The 17,940-nt window shown below is 45.7% G+C and overlaps 1 protein-coding gene across 2 annotated transcripts in view; it reads left to right on the top strand.

Annotated features, from left to right (window-relative positions):
* Positions 1–17,940, top strand: part of ARHGAP10 (Rho GTPase activating protein 10) — a 236,185-nt gene that overhangs the window by 163,659 nt on the left and 54,586 nt on the right. For both annotated transcript variants that reach the window (XM_045831665.1, XM_045831667.1), the window contains one exon: positions 791–950. In XM_045831665.1, the coding sequence (XP_045687621.1) occupies positions 791–950 (160 nt within the window). The remainder of the gene's footprint in view (positions 1–790; positions 951–17,940) is intronic.

The raw sequence follows: 17,940 nt of genomic DNA, 5'->3' as shown, positions 1-17,940 counted from the left end.
TTATTTTATATGAAAAGCAACGGAAAGGCCAGAAGATAATATGACCTGGCGCGAGTCCTAGTGCTGGTGTCGCCATTCATTCATTTGGTCAACAAATAGTTATTGAATGCCTTTTTTACATGCTAGTAGATACAGAACTGAATAAGATACTTTTCAGGAAGTCCTGTCTTTCCAAGGGGAAAAGATAATAAAGGGAAAACAGACAGGAATGTAAAATACTTTCAGGTGAGACGTGGTCAAGAGGCACAGTAGGGTGTGGAGACGGAGTGCGTACATGCTGGGGGTGGGGCTGCAGAGAGGGTTGCTATGGAAAGTCGGTTTGCGGGTGAGACCTTTGAGTTGCTGAGAACAGTTGTCCAGGTGGTTCACCGGGCCCAAGGGGTGAACGTGGGTGCCCTGACCAAGGTCTCCGTGCTTGTGAAGGTAATTCTTCTAAGTCTCGTAGTCCTTGGAAGCAGGGGTACAATGATCTGGGGAAGGAGGGGATGTAGTAAGCAGAGGGCAATAGTAAATGAAGGCCTTGGAGGGACACAAGCTCAGCGTGTACGTGGAATTATGAAGACAGCCACTGTGGCTGGGGCAGAGAGCATCCGCGAGAGAAGCGGAACGGCAGGCAGGGGCCTCGTTGTGTACGGTCTTGTCGGATCCAGTCATTTGCAGACAGGGAGGGCAACTGAGTCCTGGTTTTTAGGGAAATGTAGGGTTGCAGAATCCTCTACATTCCACAGTTTTTGGTCGTCTTTTAACCAGAGACCTTTCTCCCCTCCCCCCACCACCACATCAACATTAGCGTGTCAGACCACTCCAAGCAGAACCTGATGACTGTGGCAAATCTGGGAGTGGTGTTTGGACCAACTCTGATGAGGCCGCAGGAGGAAACCGTCGCTGCCATCATGGATCTGAAGTTTCAGAACATCGTTGTGGAAATCTTAATTGAAAATCATGAAAAGGTAAAGCTGTGTATTATTTTTTCCTAAAAGGAATTGCTGTATTTGGCTTGTCACCTTGTGATGTAAAATGATTTCCTTCTCTCTGTCCTTGAAATTATCATGATGATGAGCTTACTTTTGAGAGATTCGCCTCGAGCTTCTCTCTTCTGATGGAGCTTCACAATGGAAGTCCACCTGGCCTTCCGCTGCTTCACTGGTGCGAGGAGGAGATATTTCATCCAGATGCAAAGGAGTATTGACTATGCAATTGTGAACTGTTTTTTTGGTTTCTTTTCCCTCTGCCTTCATTTCTATCCTTGGATTTCTCACTCAGATTCTATTTCTGTGACACAGGGAAAATATTTTTGTCAGTCTGTGTCATATTCTCCCCAGAAAACTTCACATCGTTTCCCATGAATCTGGAGACCCCAGGTTAAGGATCTCTGATTTGAAAGGAGTAATCTCTTAGGTGACACATCTTGTGACTTGTTTCTCTAATCAAGGGGTATACATGATTTTTCAAAATACAATAAATTTCTTTCAAGGACTTTCAGACTTCTTTTTCTCATTCTGCCAGTTACAGGTCAGGACCTTGCTAATCATTTTTCCTCTGAGAGAGGGAATTTGAAAGCTGTTCAAACTCTTGGTTACTTATTTGTTGATGACAAGCTTTTTTAAAAAGTGAGATTGCAGTATATGCCAAGCGTGTATTAGGTGCTGGGATGTGAAGGTGAACATTACAGCACTTGATAGAAAGCAGGTCACAGTCTGGGAGCTGGAAGTTTATTTGGGGGCTTGTATCCTCTAGCATTACCGCTGTCTGACATAGTGTATAATTTACTTAGTTATTTCCTCAGGTGTTAGCTGTTTCTCCCTGCTAGATCCTTGAGGGCAGAGATCTTTTCTGTATATTCAGAATAAAACCTGGTACATATCTGGTGCTCAGTGAGTATTTGTTGGATGCACTGATGAACTCAGTACATTCTGAGGGGGTCAAAGGAGTGGGAAAGAGACAGTCACACAGAGGGACAGTCCCTTGGAGTGAAGCCCTGCAAGAGCATTTCTTGGGTCCTGGCTGCGTTCGCCGTTTGCTAGGACAGTTCTAGCTTGTTGGAGTACTCGTTCTCAGTGAAAAAACGTGACCCTGGTCAGAGGTGTTCTTTCCCAACCTAGTGAAAGCAACTTGTTTACGGGTATGAGAAGTTGGTGGGGCATGTTTTGTTTCTTGGTTTTCAGGAGGTGATGGTGCATCTGTGCCTTTTACGGTCCCGTCAAGCCGTCCTTAAGCTTCAATAGTGTGCACGAAGCTGTCCAGAGAGGTTGGTGGCTGCTATTCATTTTTTAAAAAAGCAAATAATTACTAGACTACAATGTTTAGTAAATGCAGCTATCATTAGATTAACTCCCGATTAGGACACTTTTATCCAGTTCATTTGTGAGAACACTGGCTTTGGGTCTCCACTGAGTGCCGTGGCTTCCTGCTTTCCTATTTGAAGCTGGGAAGATAATAAGTACATGATTTTTCTGCTGGGAAGTAGGTAGGGCAGCTTCCACCCTATTAACAAATTAGAGGAATTTCCAAGTGGCATTGCTGAACCTACTGTAATGGTTGGCAGCAGATGGAACTGGACCCCTTCTCAGAGATCAAGCTCTTATGGAGCAACCTCCAGAGAGGGCTTTCCGTTTCCCTCTCTCCCTTTCTGTGGCCAGGCTACATAATGCTAGGGAAGCACAACGGATGTTAATGGAAGCTCTGAAGTTTTCTACCAAGAAGGGGGATGGGCCAGTGCTGAGTTTCAGATTCTTCGCCGAGTGCCTGGGTTTAGTATGGAAACACAGGGTTGCTTGGCAGGGCGAGGGAGCAGTTAGCTGGGATTAGTTACCATTTCTGAGAGTGTATTTCCCCGTAGCATCTTCTTTCTTCTCCAGTTTCACCCTTGTCTGCTTCAGTCTCACTCCCCAGTTCTTTGTCCAGGATCTGCGATGAGGAATAATACTTCTGCTGACAAGTGTGGTTTTGCAGGAAAACTTTATATAGACATCTGTACCCACATGAGCCACAGGCTTGCTTGACAGCGAATGCACAGATGCCACCCAAAGACTTGACCGTGGTACAGGAGGGATAGAGATCTTTTAGTATATGGTTGAGAATGAAAAGAAAAAGAGAAAGGAAGTAAGGAGAGGGGAGGTTAAAGACAGTGATCTTGGGAGGAGGGAAAATATTCTAACTCAGGAGGGGAAACTAGAAAGGGAATGAAGAGACCCAGGTAGTGTCTGTGGAGGAAAGATAGCCATAGAAGAAAGAAAAGATGTGTTCTTTTCCTCTGTTGCTTATATTTCTGCCCTAGGAATGTGAAAAATGTTGACTAACTAGGACAGTCCCTAAAGCAGAAGAAGAAACTTGCAATGTATAATTAAAGCAAGAAAACTTTGGCTTCATTTTGGAGTTAGAACAAGACCCCTAGTGAATCTGCTTTGGAGATCACATTTTATCCTCGCCTCTCTGCCGCTCTCATAAAATCCATGTGTACTTTGTAGGAAACCTAATCCATATGTGCTGGCTTCATCCCCAGTAAGATGCTGTTTTAAAAGAAGTGTTCATGAGCCAAAAATATTATCAAGGCCTTTCTTCGTTTGCAAACCAGAAAATTGTATTTCCCAGGTGGGAAAGGGCGCTGTGAAATTCCCAAGGATTTTCAGGTTGGGGTTGTGCCTTGGAATTTGTGAGTTTTGCATACGTTTTGGTCTCAAAGTATATAGGTCATGTGTTCACTCAGTACAATGCCTGCTTTGAGTCAGACGTGGCGTGAGAGTTGGGGGACGGGAGACTGCGAGGCCAGTAGGGGAAAGAAGAAATGTCCAGCAGCAACTTCCGGAGATGGGAGAGAATAAGGGCTGTTAGGGAAAAAGCGGATGGGACTTTAGACTCAGGAGTCCCCAGCGGCTGGGCCACACGGTTCGTGGCCCGCCAGGAACCAGGCCGCACAGCAGGAGGTGAGCATGGATGCAGTGCACTTGAATCATCCTGAAACCAGCCTCTCCTCCCTGGTCTGTCAAAAAATTGTCTTCCACAAAGCCAGTCCCTGGTGCCAAAAAGGTTGGGGACCGATGCTTTAGAGGTAGTGCGTCCTGCTGTGAGGCCTTGGGAACGAATCCTGAATGGTGGTTTGCATCGGTTTCAGAAGGGCGTCCGAACAGGCAGGGAAGTTTTACGAGGACATTTCAGGTATGGGGGATGATGTCATCAGACAAACACAGAGGGGCTGTCTGTACTGTGAGTGCTGCTCCTGCTGCAACCCAGGGGAGTGAGCTGGGATGAGGCTGGGGGTTCGGGCCAGGCATAGGGAGGTTGGGAATGCCACCGAAGGCCTTTTGGGCTTAATTTTACAGGTAGCAGGGCCTGCCGTGGTTTTCCAGTAAGCTGTTTCAGGAAGTTTAATTTGGCAGCAAGGTTTGCAGTCGAAAGTAGGGGAATAAAAGACCAGGAGAACGGGGAGTTCACGGGCTGGAGAGCTTCATTTTGTGGGGTGGACTTGTGGGGCGTGTCACGGGGCGGTGTTACAAATGACGCTGAGGACTCCGTCCTGGGGCAATGTTGGTGCTGTTAATGATGGGAAAGAACAAAATGGCCAGGAGCGAGATGAGCTCACTTTCTAGGAAGCCAGATGGTTGTTGGAGTCCGATGTCTGGCAGACAGTCGGAGGCGTGGGCCCAGCCTTGTGAGAGAGTTCCGTGGGCGAGAGTGTAATGTAAATAGGCATGAGGTTGACACGTGAGGGTATTGATTGGATGCTCATGGTATCCAGTGCTTTTGATTTACTATATTGGGTGTTCATCTTAAATACCCCTAGTGTTTAATGTGTGTGTATGTATGTGTATGTCTACTCACACACTTAAAACATATTAAAATACATACAACTTCCATCGCATATATGTGTAATAGTATTTCTGTGCATGGACACAATTCTTGTGACATATGTTACCCCTTTATTTATTATACATACGAGACAGCCGGAGGGTGAGAGACTAATGTGGTCGTGGCCCATAGCTCGTAAGTGGCGCTGCCTGGGTTTAAACTAAGGATTGTCCCTCCTCAAAGGATTTGCTTCCGCCGCTAGGAAGGTAAGAACGATATACTTGAGAAATGCCGGGATTTTACTATTTGGCATGAAAATGGAGCCAGAAGAATTGCGGCCATGTTCAGTGTCAGGGCTGTGGAGGGACGTTGTCAGCAATGTCAGGTTCTGTCGCGAGGTGGGAGGCTGTGGGGGCCAGCAGGTGGCACATGTTCTCTCCAAGAGTTAAATGTCTGCTGAGAGCAAGGGCTGAAGCCCACTTGTCAGGGTTTGAGTGGGTGTTCAGCAGGGGGCCATAGTGCGTCTAGACGCATTTTGTATGTTTCCCGTATGACAGAAGCATGCCCAGGAAGAAGAGTCAGAACAGACGTGATGGGGAAGGGCCAGCAGAGCAGGACCTGGGCCGCACAAAGCCTGGTAATCACTCTCGTACTCTAGTGACCTCCTCTCCGAGTGTCTTCCCCAGTCCCCGGGAGCTCCTGAAGGTTCTGAAGAATGTTGGAGAATCGTCAAGGAAACCTCTAATATCAGGGTCAGTTTCTTTTAATAGCCACCTTATTTTATGTTAATACTTACATTGGCAATGTATACAAAGTAAGGTGTATAATATCATTTTCAACCAAACTGATTTACATTATATATATATATATATATATATATATATATAAAACATAGTTATAATCCAGCTGATACTTGTCTCGTTAAGGTTTTTCGTTCGATTTTCAGTGGGACATGCTGACTGTGGGCTGGTCTCGGCTCCGTGTGGGCGGCAGTGTGCACTGATGTTCACTGACAGTCTGACGGTCATGGAGTGTCTTCCCGCCTTTGTGACAGTTTCTGTGGGCCGCCAGGTGCTGAGGGGCAGTCAGGTTTTGTGTACACAAAACTGTTCCTCGATGAGAATTCTAGTAAGTTGGACAAAATAAGCATCTTAGCCCCTGAAGCGGGCTCCCCGGCAGGCAGGCAGGCAGGCAGGCAGGCAGCCTGTCTCGCGTTTCCTGGTGTGACCGTGCAGGCCGTGCATGACGGTCGTGCTGCGTGGGAAAGGCTCACGTCGTACGCCTGTTTCTTAGCCTCTTCAGGACACTTCGGTTTTTCTCTCTCACGTGTTGACAAGTCCTCGTCCTTGAATAGCCAGTGTCCCCCCGTCATGGAAGTACCTAGAAAGAGTGAAGGTGAGAAGGGCAGACATGTTTCCCAACAGGTACCCAGTGTGATCACCAGAATATGAAATTGCAGGCACGTGTAGAAGAGTGTCAATGGTGCGTGGTGTTGCTCTTGTTAACTTAGGGGACCATCTTTCTGACGTGCATCCCCCTGTCCTTGCCGAAAGCGAGAGGATGCTTCCCTGACACGGTTTCAGTGGTGGACTGGTTGAAGGAATTCCCTGCTCGGTCCCCGCTTGCAGCCCAGCAGTGGTCACACGTGGACTGTGTTTTGGACACGGGGAAGCCCACTCTCTATTCCCGTTGCTGCGAAAACAGCATGCATCCTCACCCTCTTCTGTGGGTTGGTTCTGTCCTCCCTTAAGGTAAAGAGACCCCGGTGAGTAGTATGCAAAACTTTCCTTCTTCCAGTACAAGGAACCTCCCAGCCTTAGAACCTGCTTGTCATTTAATGGGAGAAAGAAATCTCTTTTAAAAAACATTTCCTAATTTAGCTTTGCTGGCCCCGGGTTGCTAGGCAGCACCAGTATTCACGGGAGAGAAAAAAAAATGTCTTAAACAACAGCCAAACAATAAAACTCCCAAGTTTCTCAAAGCTTTGTGTCTGGCCGAGTAGCCACTGTTCAGCGTAAAAGTCAAGACGAGGATATTTGACAAGTTTTCAGGGGGTGTTTTTCTTTCTTCTTCCAGTTCTCACGAATGTTGGCCTCTTTGGCGTAGCTGCGGGATCTTACTGTTAGATATTTTTTCAACAGGGTGTTGTATTTTCTAGTGTTTAAAAAGTAGCTTTGAAAGCACAGAAAAGTTTCTGTCATCCTTTATGTTTTAAGTAGAGTCAGAAAAGAATGATGACGTAGTCTCCCCAGTTCAGCTCTTTTCATGAGCGACAACACAGGAAGTCTCTGCCCTGCGCTGTTAGGTGACTCTGCAGAGGGTAGGTCATCGTATTTTCCCCTGGGATGAGAGTGGGTGATGAGAGGAAATTTTGGAGATGAGGGTCTTTTGTTCTGTGGTATTTTTGGGTCCAGTATGGAGAAAGCATCGAGAACGACTCAAGAAAATAGAGGAGCTGCAGTCTGGAAGGGGAGTAGATTTGTTCTTTGTCGTCGTCTAAGGAAGCGCTCAGTAGAAGTTGGCAGAACTTGTCAGAGGGTGCGTTTTTGATGCAACAGAAGGAAGGACTTCATCGTATCCTCAAATAATGAGAACGTGTTCATGCTAGAGTTGGGATTGAGGAGCCCGAGGAAAGCTAGCAGACCTTGGAGGTCAGATCCACGCTGAAATTCTCTGCCAAAGGCTCTGGGAATGCAAATCAGCACAGACAGAGTGACGCTCAGTGCTTGGAACTTGGCACTCAATCAGTGTTCATAGAATTAAAAATGAGGAGAAGTATGATCCTTTGGTTCATACACCTCACTCCTGAGATGCATCTCTTCTAGAGTTACACAGCTGCTGAATGGCAGTGCTGGGATTCAAACCCGGGACTCTGGCTCCGGAGGCAGAGCTGTTAAGTCCTAGAGTGTACGCTGCTGCTCTTTCCATTCTGAATGGCTTCACCATCACCGTCTAATAGCCTGGATGGCTATATTTTTATCTTTGGAAACAGCAGATTTGGGATAAATATGTAGATTGAACTAAATCACCCAAAACAAAATATTCTGATATTCAAATATATTTTCAGAAATCTGAAGTTACACCAAATAGTGTAAGTGGGAGAAGAGAAACATGAAGTATCATCACTTCAGTATTACATAAAATCATTTTTATTAACTGTAAGCCAGAGTAGTGAAAATCAGCTGCATGCTTTGGACAAAAACTTTGGAATAAAAAATGATGAAAGCTTACATTAATATAAATGTATACTGTTGAAGCCTGGCCAGTGCTAATTTGCATCAGACTAGGATACTTGCAGAGAAAAGTTTTTTCTCTTTTTTCCTGGAAAGATACCCTGCTGCTTTGCAAACAGCCAGGGCTGGGTGAAGAGTACTTTTCTAGACTTGAAACTCACAGCCTGTTCCCTTTATACCCCTCTCATTCCCCCGCCCCATCTGTAGTGCCCCGTGTCACTTAGCACGAACATATCCTAGTAGACAACCCTGCCCCTCTGAGAACCGCTGGCTCGGGAGATGGACTCTCCAGCATGTCCGTAGGACTGGGAGTCACTGTCCCTGGATCTGCGGACCAGAGGCAGCTGACCTGTGAGAACAGTCACCCAGGAATGTGGGCCCAGTCAGAGTCTCCTCGAGATTTGGAATGGGGATGTGGGGAAGCCCAGCCAGTTACAGTGAGAGGTTTCCCGGGGCCTGGGGCTGAACAAACCCGAGTAGTGCGTCAGATGGGGCAGAGCGGGGGGGGGGGGGCAGTGAGCAGGGAAGGATTTGAAGATGAAGAGGCAAGGAATGGAGAGTTGCTAGGTGATTATTGATGGCCTTGACTTGCTCATTTGGAGCAGTCTTGAGTTCAATCTAGCTCTTCCCACTTCCTGCTGATTGCTTTTCATAAATCCATTTTTACTTATGTCAACTTGGCACTGTTTTGGTCGCAACCAAATTGTTTTTGGACAGTGGGAAAAAATACAGTGCAGGGTACTGGTGTTTTGATAAATTTACGGATACACAGCTTCTGCACTGGCTTTGTCCTGACTCAGTTTAGTTTGCATTTCAGTGTCTCCTGCATGTCTGGAAGGCTGGCTACGTGCTGGGCCCGGTCCTTAGGCAGACAGACCCCGGGTGTCTGAGCAACATCACTGTCGCTTGAACTGGGCTATTGAAGCTCCCCACACCAGAACCGCGACAGCATTTCCATTGTTTTACAACTAGAATTTCTTTTAACTTTCTTTTTCCACTTTCCCTTGACAAGCCAGAAATGACTTTTCTCTCAACTCTTACATAATTTCTTTTTTTTTTCTAGGTAATCGTTTTCTGTCTAATCCATTCTATCTGCCACTGCATTCTCCCACATCTCCTGGCTGGATGGCCCTTGGGCCTGCCATTCAGTTAGCCAGCCCGCGTTTTAAAGTCCACGCCTGCATCTGACATCCTTTCCTCTGTCTAGAGCCATCATTTTGAAGCTTTATTTCATTAGGAGCCACTTGGAAAATTTAATGGGAGCTTTGAGTTCTGTTCCCAGAAAACAGTGTACTGTATACAGTAAGTCTTTCCTTGCCATCATCAGCGGGTTCTGTGACGTGAAGCAAAAAGACATGTAGTGACACTGATTTGCCATAGGCTAATGGATATAAACAAGAGTTAAGTTCCTACTGCATCTCATCAACATGATGACAGCATGGAATGGAATGATGTTATTCGAGGGCCCGCTGTATACCCCAAAGACGCGTATATACAGTGTTAGGGATTTCTGGCACTCCCAGGTCAGGGACCTATAACCGAGGGAAGAAACCAAGAGCTGCTGTGTAATCTGTGAGAAGTTAGGGTCCGGAACATTCCTTCAGGCTCAGCCTTTCTTGTCTTTGGCTGTTGACTTATTTTCCACATGTCTGCACAGCAGCTTGGAGGGGAGCAGGTAAGGATATCATTTGTTTTAGATTCATGATTTATGCCACCCGTGACACATGGCTGTTCCTGCTCCCCACCTGGGGCCAGCCACCAAAGAGACCTTTTATTGAAATATTTACTTGTCAGTTTGGCCAAGGGAAGTATGAGCTCACAGTGAAAGACAATCTGCGTAAGGAAGGAGACACGGCTGCTTCCCACCACTTTGATATCTGTGCACGTGGAGGAGGGGGAGGGCATCAGCCTGGGGCAGTTTGAAGGAGGCACCTCTGTTCGGGTCAGGCCTTCATCATGCAACCTTGTCTTCTCGTTTGAATTCTTCCGAGTTTCCCTAAAATTGAAACGATTCTGAAGCACCGCTGCTGGATTTAGTAGTAGCTGACTGCCAACTGTATGCTCTCATCTCAGTTCCTACATCTTTAGAATGGCAGCCAGTGATATCCAACCTGCCAAATGTTTTGACTTCTGCGCGTTAGCCAGAAAGTGGCTATATGAAGGGTTGGCAGTGTGTGTTCATGCGCAGTGGGGCATAGCAGTCCATGCCTGCCGGACTCCCGCTCACCCTCCGGGTTCCCTGTAACCAAAGGTCAGGGCCAGGTGGCTGCGTGGTGAAACAGCGTCTTCCTGGTGAGTGTGGTGGCTGCGTTTCTGGGTGTGCCAGGGGCCTCCGGACTGCAGCCACGTCTCGGGGTTTGCTGGCAGACTCACGGGACTCAGAGTCTGGTTGGACTGACACCTAGATTTGTCACAGAGGTGTACTGAGGACACAGTGAAGACAGCACAGGGTTGTCTGGAGGGGTCATACGTCATCTTCCTTATGGTGTCTCCTTCCAGGAGGGCACATTCAGAGCAAACTCTCCGGGGAAGCCCGTTAGAGTCTGAGTGCCTGTCGGAGACGGTCACGTGGGCTAGTACTTTGCGTACTAGCATGTGCGCAAGTGCCAGCCCGCAGACGGAAAGCAGGTAGCACCTGCACATGTGCATTTTTGTACCATTTAGGCACAGTCAAGCATTCTTACCATTGACAGAGTGTTTTACGTGAGTCTAGAGAACTGTTTACCAAACATGTTCCCAGATGCCAGCCAAGGGTCAACTCTGCAAGCAGCCTTTCCAGGAGAGGCCCCTAGGCCTGCTGTGTTTATTCTTCCGAGCATGACGGGCATCTTTTCAGTGCCGCGCTGAGGAGTGTGGGGGCCAGGCGTGAGGGCACTGTTCCCCGTCCCTGGGATTCATTCTGTTTGGCTTGGGAAGTGTCTGCCCCCTTCTGCCCGTGAAATGCGTGTCTCCAGCCTCATTACAAAGGGCAGGATCGACTCTACTGAGGCGCACTGGGACGGGGAAGAATGCGATTAGAGCAGGTTGAGTAAATTACAAGCCACACAGTCTTAGACTGGACTAATTTGGCATCGGGTGCAAGTCCCTCACAAGCCCCCCTTTCCAGTTGGTGCATTTCTCCGGACAGTGACCCCTGAGGCTGGAATCAGTTTCGTGGGCTCTGCTTCTGTCGTCGCCCTTAAGTTCTGTTGAGTGCTGCCGTGCCTGCCCCGCCCTTTCTGCTCCGTGTGCGCTTAAAGCTCCCCTCTGTCCCTCCCCGGGGCTGCCTGGCACCTGGGGCACACCGACCCTCCTCAGATCTTCCGCTCCCTCCATTGAGCTTCTGGATTTTTCTCTAAAAAGCCTTTTTATAAAAAGTTTTAAAACCATCTATAGCCTTCTGTGAGTATGTCTTAGGTGAGCTTGCCATCCAGTATTAACACTTTTCTTTAAAAAAAATGTTTATTTTTAGAGAGAGGGGAAGGGAGGGAGAAAGAGAGGGAGAGAAACATCAATTGGTTGCCTCTCACACACCCCAACTGGGGACTGAACCCACAGTTGGGCATGTGCCTTGACCAGGAATCGAACTGGTGACCTTTCTCTTTGAGGGATGATGCCCAATCCACAGAACCACACCAGTCAGGGCCTAACACAGTCTTCTTTTCTATCTCAAAGTCATTGTTTCTGCTCATGTAGATATTTATAGAATTATGGTTTCTCTTTTATTTTAATAACTTAGAAGGTCATACTAAAAGTATCCCCTAATACGTAATGATTCAGGTAAAGTGTGTGGTTTTTACTTTTGTCTGTGTCACAGGTCTGCTTTGATCAGGCGGCCATGACTTCTGTCTTCGTGCAGTGTTGTGTGTTCCGGTTACCATAGAGATGCTGTAGGTCCTCCCTAAGTGTCATCAGTGGGGTCTGTGACTAGGAGCAGAAGGACTTGCAGCGAAACCATTTTTACCCCAGGCTAATTGCTATAAACAAGAGTTAAGTCCCTACAGCATCTTATCAGTGTTATAATGAGATGATGTTGAATGGAACGTTCGAAGACCTGCTGTGCAAGTATCTAGAATTTTAGGGCCGAGTAAGACCTAACCACCTAAAGCTTTCTTAAGCGCTGCACTTTGTCTGGAAATCTGCTTCAGTGAAGTCTGGGAACATAGATACACTCAGATGGGTCATGGGCTGGTGCTGACGTAGATACGCAGTGTTCATTGTATTATTTTTACTTGTGTATATGTGTGTGTGTGTATATATCTGAAGTGATTCCTGATAAAAGTTAAGAGATCTGGTATTTGGTGTTGGCACCCTTTTTTAAAATGCAATTCTTAATTCAGTCAACAAATGTTTGTTAAGCTGTTCTTCCATGCCTTGTATTTTGTGGACAAGCAGAAAAGGTTAAGAAAAGCAAAAACCAGACCTTGCTTTTGAGGAGTTCCGTGTTCAGTGAGACAGGCAGCCGTGCAGCTAACTGACACAGGCGGAATCTCGTTAACAGGGTCTGAAGATTGGCAATGAAGAGTTTTGACCTATGAGAAGCCTCAGCTCTCTCTGTCCACAGCCAGGTTAAGACCAGTTCTGCACTTGGAAGGCTTAAATGAACTTAGCTGTTTCTTCAGAAGATACTTACCTGTTCCATTCACAGCCGTGAGCTAGGCCTGCGGGGGGTAGGATGGGTATAATTAATTATAAAAGGGAAGGGGATCCCCCCCGCCAGCATTCCGTTCTGCTTAGGGAGGGAGGTTAGGAACTAGGGCTCCCGAGCACCTGGTCTTCCAGACACTGGCCAGCTGTGGTCGCGGGAACCGTGAGCCCGGCAGCCAGTGCGGAGAGGTGGGCAGTGTGGGTGTGCCTGCAGTACAGAGATGACTGCCAGAACCTGCGTCTCGGGGGCTGAAATGAACTTACCCAGGGTCGGCCAGCGTGCTTTATTCATTCGCAGCCTGGCTTGTTCCAAAAAGGATTCCAGGCAGTTAAGCCACACAGTTAGAAAGTTTCTTGTGGTCTTTCTACTTTCCCAAGAAAAACAAGACCGTATTTTTTTTTAATCTTCAATGATCCATAGTGTTTCAGTCAATATTGCTACGTGAACAGTTCCAAGTTTAAATGGCACAAAAGTGTGTATGTCTGTCTCTGTTGGAATATGTGAGAGTAAGAAAGGAAATCTCTATTTGATAAGGTCTGGAGCCTGATACAGTCCATGGAGCCCCACAAGCCAGGGCCTGGTGGTGTGCACAAGAAAGTTCTTACGAGTCATCGCCCAGCTGGTGCGCTGTTTGTCATCATTATTACTTACTCGTAATTACCAAAAGTGTCCACGGGCCGCACACTAGATTGTGCCAAACCAATTCTCTAATGTGGCTGGATTATTAGATTATGAAGATTTATCCGTGGTAAATGCCAGTGATTCTGGCTGTGTTCATATAAAGAAAGTGCACATCAGAAATCCATACACAGTCTGGATCATAATCCTAGTGCATTATTCTCAGTATCTACTCAGTATCTTTAATTTGTTCCTGAATCTACTTTTTTTTTTGAATATTGAACATAGAATTTGTTTATAGGCTCTGCCTTTTTGGTAATCCTCCACCCCCTCGCCCCCCACCTCGTCAGTAAATAAAAGTAGAGAGATTCTTTCTCCAGAGAGGGCTTCCAATACGTGATTTCTCCGGAATGTCATTTCTGTTTAGACACAAATGAGGAAGAGGCCACTAAGAGGGTTTTTAGATTCATGTAGCTACGTGATGTGTACAGGGGAGTTCGTTCCATTATGTCAGAATTAAGTGAAGGAATTAGGTCATTTGTGCTTAATGTGCTGCTAAGCTCAGAGGAAGCTGTGCTCACTGATGGACTGAAGTGGGAAGGCCCTTGGAGTGATAATTGTTTCTCGTGTTTGATCGTTTCCTTCCCGGGACCCTGCAGGACTGCGTGTCCTGCGGTGCCCAGGGTGCCGCACCTGCACAGGCGAACTTTTCGGGACGTCTGCCGTGGCTTTATCCAAATTCCATGGCACTCAAAACTTTTTTTCCTTTGACTTTATTATTCAGGTGAATCCAAACTGTTGTAAATTGTTTCGGATGTTTCCTTGTTTCCCATACTTGGCAGCTTCTCTGCTAATTACTCTGGATCCGTGATTCATAACAAGTTTTTATGTTTCATACCCCCTTGAGAATGTGAAAGATAACAGTTTCACTTTCTGAAAAAACACAAATGCATCTACACCATTTACAGATGATTTTAGGGCAATGGTAATGCTGAAGTCTGAAAGAGAGCTAGCTCAACTAGGAACCTCTGCTTTGGTGAAATAAACTTAGGTGATATTGAATAATGTAATAAAAATATGTGACCCATTTACACATGGGCAGAGTGAGGGAGGGAGGGAAGGTTAAAGTTACAGGGTTCTACATGTGATAGTGTCTTACTTTTTACCCGCATATTTACCAGCATCTCTAGTACATTACTCTCAGTATCCACCTCCTGTTCTCTTTAATTTGTTGCTGAATACAAATTATTTATTGTTCATTTATTACCTAAAACAGGTAGCTCAAACACATGCTTTAAGATGGCAAAGATAGGTCTCAAAAATCTTACAGTATAAACCCAAACTAAGTTAAAAGAGAAAAAACAAACCAAACCCAGAACAAAAGCTAGGTAGCAGTCCATGGAGGAGAAGGCTAGAGATTAGCCAATGAGATTTCTACAAATTGGTATAGGCCAGTTCTGGTTTGCTCCTGACTTGGACCTCCCACAGATTTGACACAAAACAGGTGCATGTGAAGTCTTCAAAAATCCGCCCCCTATGGAGGGAGGTGGAGGGGATGGTTCGTCAGCCTTGGGTAAAGACCAGAAACTTCCATGAAGGTAGATGCTCCTCCTGACCACCCTGCTGTGCAGCAAAGGAAGGAGAAGAGTGGGAATGTGATCCCCCTCTTGTTGACACCCCGGGGTAGTGATCTCCAGCAAGAAAAGTGTCAAAAAAACCCCAAACCCCACATGAGAACCAAAAGTATGTTTAGAAACAAGAGCTTCTGCAGGAGAGGAAGGTGAGAACAAATGAGCCCTTCAAGGGAAGGGGGGTGTCATTTCCTACCTTGCTAACTTCCAGCTTGAGCTTCCATAAGTCATGTTCTTTTTCCTGGTCTGTCTTCTGCCTGGAAAGTGATACGAAGTGGTTGATCAACTGACCACCTTGGGCGGAGACTCTTGGCGTGGGGATGAAGGGCCCGGGCAGCTGCTAACATGGCTACAGCCTAGGCAGGGGGCATGAGCAGAGGTATGACATTTTGGCTAAAGCAAAGAGAGGAGGTAGAGAGCAGGCTGTAGAGAGCCCTGGCTACATCTTTGGACTCCCCAGGTCCTTTGGTTGTGGATTGAATTGTGTTCCCTCAAAATGCCTATGTTAAAGCCCTAGTCCCCACTGTGATTCTCTTCGGAGATGGGGGTCTTTGAGAGGATAGTTTTACAGTTACACGAAGCCATAAACATGGGACCCAATCCAACAAGACTGCTGTCCTTATGAGGAAAGAAAACATGACATCAGCGGTATACATGCATGGAGGAGAGGCCGTGTGAGGACACGGCGAGAAGGCTGCCATCTGCAGGCCGAGGAGAGAGGCCACAGAAGAAACCAGCTGTGGCAGCACCTTGATGCCAGATTCCCAGCCGCCAGAACTGTGAGCAGATAGCTATCTGTTGCTGAAGCCACCGAGTCTGTGGTGTTGTGCTGGGGCAGCCCTAGCAGACGAGTGCCCCGTTTTCTCAGGCTGCGGAGCACTCGTGCGCAGAAGAAAACAGACATCCGAAACATAGGAAGAGAGTCAAGATGTCACCCGTAATGTGGAGGTGCGAAGAGAAAGCGTTGACGGAGCTGCCCGTCTCAGACATCAGCGTAATGAAATCGGCCAACCCGGAATACCCAGCGTGTGGTCCACGTGACTGTGTCCCTGCAGGAGGGAAACATGTGAACTGTGGATGAAGAATCTGTTTTGGAAGAAAAAACTGATCCAAGGGAGAGAAATAGATGAGCTTATTCAAGTTTACTCTGTAGAAGAACTATTTAGTCAGTAAAATGGGAATTCCAAATAAAGTGATTAAAGAGTGTTTTTTAAAGGTGCTTATTGAGCTAAGAAAAACAGACTAGCACCTAAAACAGCATTTCCAAACAAATGAACAAATTAAAGATGGACATGAACAGAATTAAAAATTGAAAAACAGGGCTCCATCATTGATGAAACAGGCATGTCCACGAATGAAAAAGGCAGAAGAAGTCAGAGAAGACGGTAGGTGTGGGGCACAGGTAACCCGCCGCAGGGCGTTTCGTTGTCACGGGAACACCAAACCGAGTACATAGAACAAATCATTTTAACGATATGACAGAAAGACCGTAATCCAATCAGAGTGGTCGCCGAATTTTAGGAACTGAATTTTAAGTCCTTCAGAATTGTTCAGATGGAGACGTGCTGGCGCTCAGTTACTGGGTTTTTGAGGAAGAATATTCTCCACGGTGGGACACATCTGGTCGCCTCGTGTGTGCCTGCAGCGACTCGGAAGACAAGCAGTGTTTACGTCTTGTGTATCTATTTTTGGCTACAAAGAAAAAGTGCAAATTTCAAACTGCAGAAATAATGCAGACCACTCTTTCTGATTCATAATACTGTACTCTAGCTCTAGAAATTAATGACAGTAATAATAATAGAAGCCAAATAAAAGTCCCTGGTTATCTGGAAATTTTAAAGCTTTCCTGATTCATGGATCAAAATAGAAACAACAAAATTACAGGCTTCCTATAAAAGATTATGAAAACGTATCAAAACTAAAAGGGTAGGGTAAAAATTATATTCTCTGGGGAATTTACAACCTTAACTAATTAACTAAGCCAAAAAGAATGAATTAAGTTAAGTTTTGCCCATTTACTCCCCCCAAATTGGAAAAAAATAAAAATAAAAAAGGTAAAATTAATTAGAAGAGAGAAAAAAGGTTTTTTTAAAAATTGGTAAATACCTTTTACGTGTTTGGTGGATTGGGGAGCATAAAATAAAACAGATTTCTTTGGCTAGGCCAGGCAAGGAAGGAAGGGCAAAAGGGGTGGGCGAGAAGGCTCACGTAGGTAAATAGAAACAAACGTGGAAATAATCCACAGATATGCAGTGAACAGAATTTTGAAAATCTGAAATTAGTGACTAACAATAATGAAAGAAATGGAGAAGATTTAAAAAGAGCCACCACTTATTTCCCAAAAAAGTACCAGGCTCAGATATTTTCAGAGGTGAATTCTTTCAAACTTGGAAGAAGCAGTTACATCTGTTAGTATTTAAACTAGTCCATAGCAGAGAACAGAAAAACTTCACGTTCCTTTTATGACTCCAGTTGGGTGCTAAGGCCAGAGCCTGTGAGGGACAAATTTACCGATCAATTTTACTTAAGGATTTTATGCAGGTATCTTAAATGACACACTAGCAAATAACAGCAGTACTTTGCCAGTATAATATTTCAATCTAAGTTGAGTTCATCCCTGAAATATAAGGGTGACTCAATATTAGGATATACATTAATATAATGTATCATATTATTAAGTCAAAGGAGAAAATTTTTTAGATGCCTAAAAGCACTTGGCGAAATTTATGTAATTCCTAATCCAATACTTTAGTAAAGCAGAAATTGTGGATACTTCCTTACAGTGATTTAAAAAGTATTTTAACCAGTATTTTCTTCATCAAATTAGGAAAGTTTTCTTTGAATATTTTTTCAAATAAGTTTCAATTTTTTGCTCTTTCTCTTCTCCTTCCGGCCCCTCTCTGATTTGAATGATGCTACGTTTCAAGTTGCCTCAGAGGCTGCTTACCCAGCAAAACTATCGTTGAGAATTGAAGGGCAGGTAACGTGCTTCCCAGACAAAGTAAAGCTAAAGGAGTTCATCATCACAAGCCATTATCACATGAAC

Source organism: Phyllostomus hastatus, unplaced genomic scaffold (genome assembly GCF_019186645.2).
Source record: "Phyllostomus hastatus isolate PE091 unplaced genomic scaffold, TTU_PhHast_1.1 phas_contig_159, whole genome shotgun sequence".
In the NCBI taxonomy this organism is placed as follows: Eukaryota; Metazoa; Chordata; class Mammalia; order Chiroptera; family Phyllostomidae; genus Phyllostomus; species Phyllostomus hastatus.
This window is presented reverse-complemented; position numbering and strand designations above follow the sequence as displayed.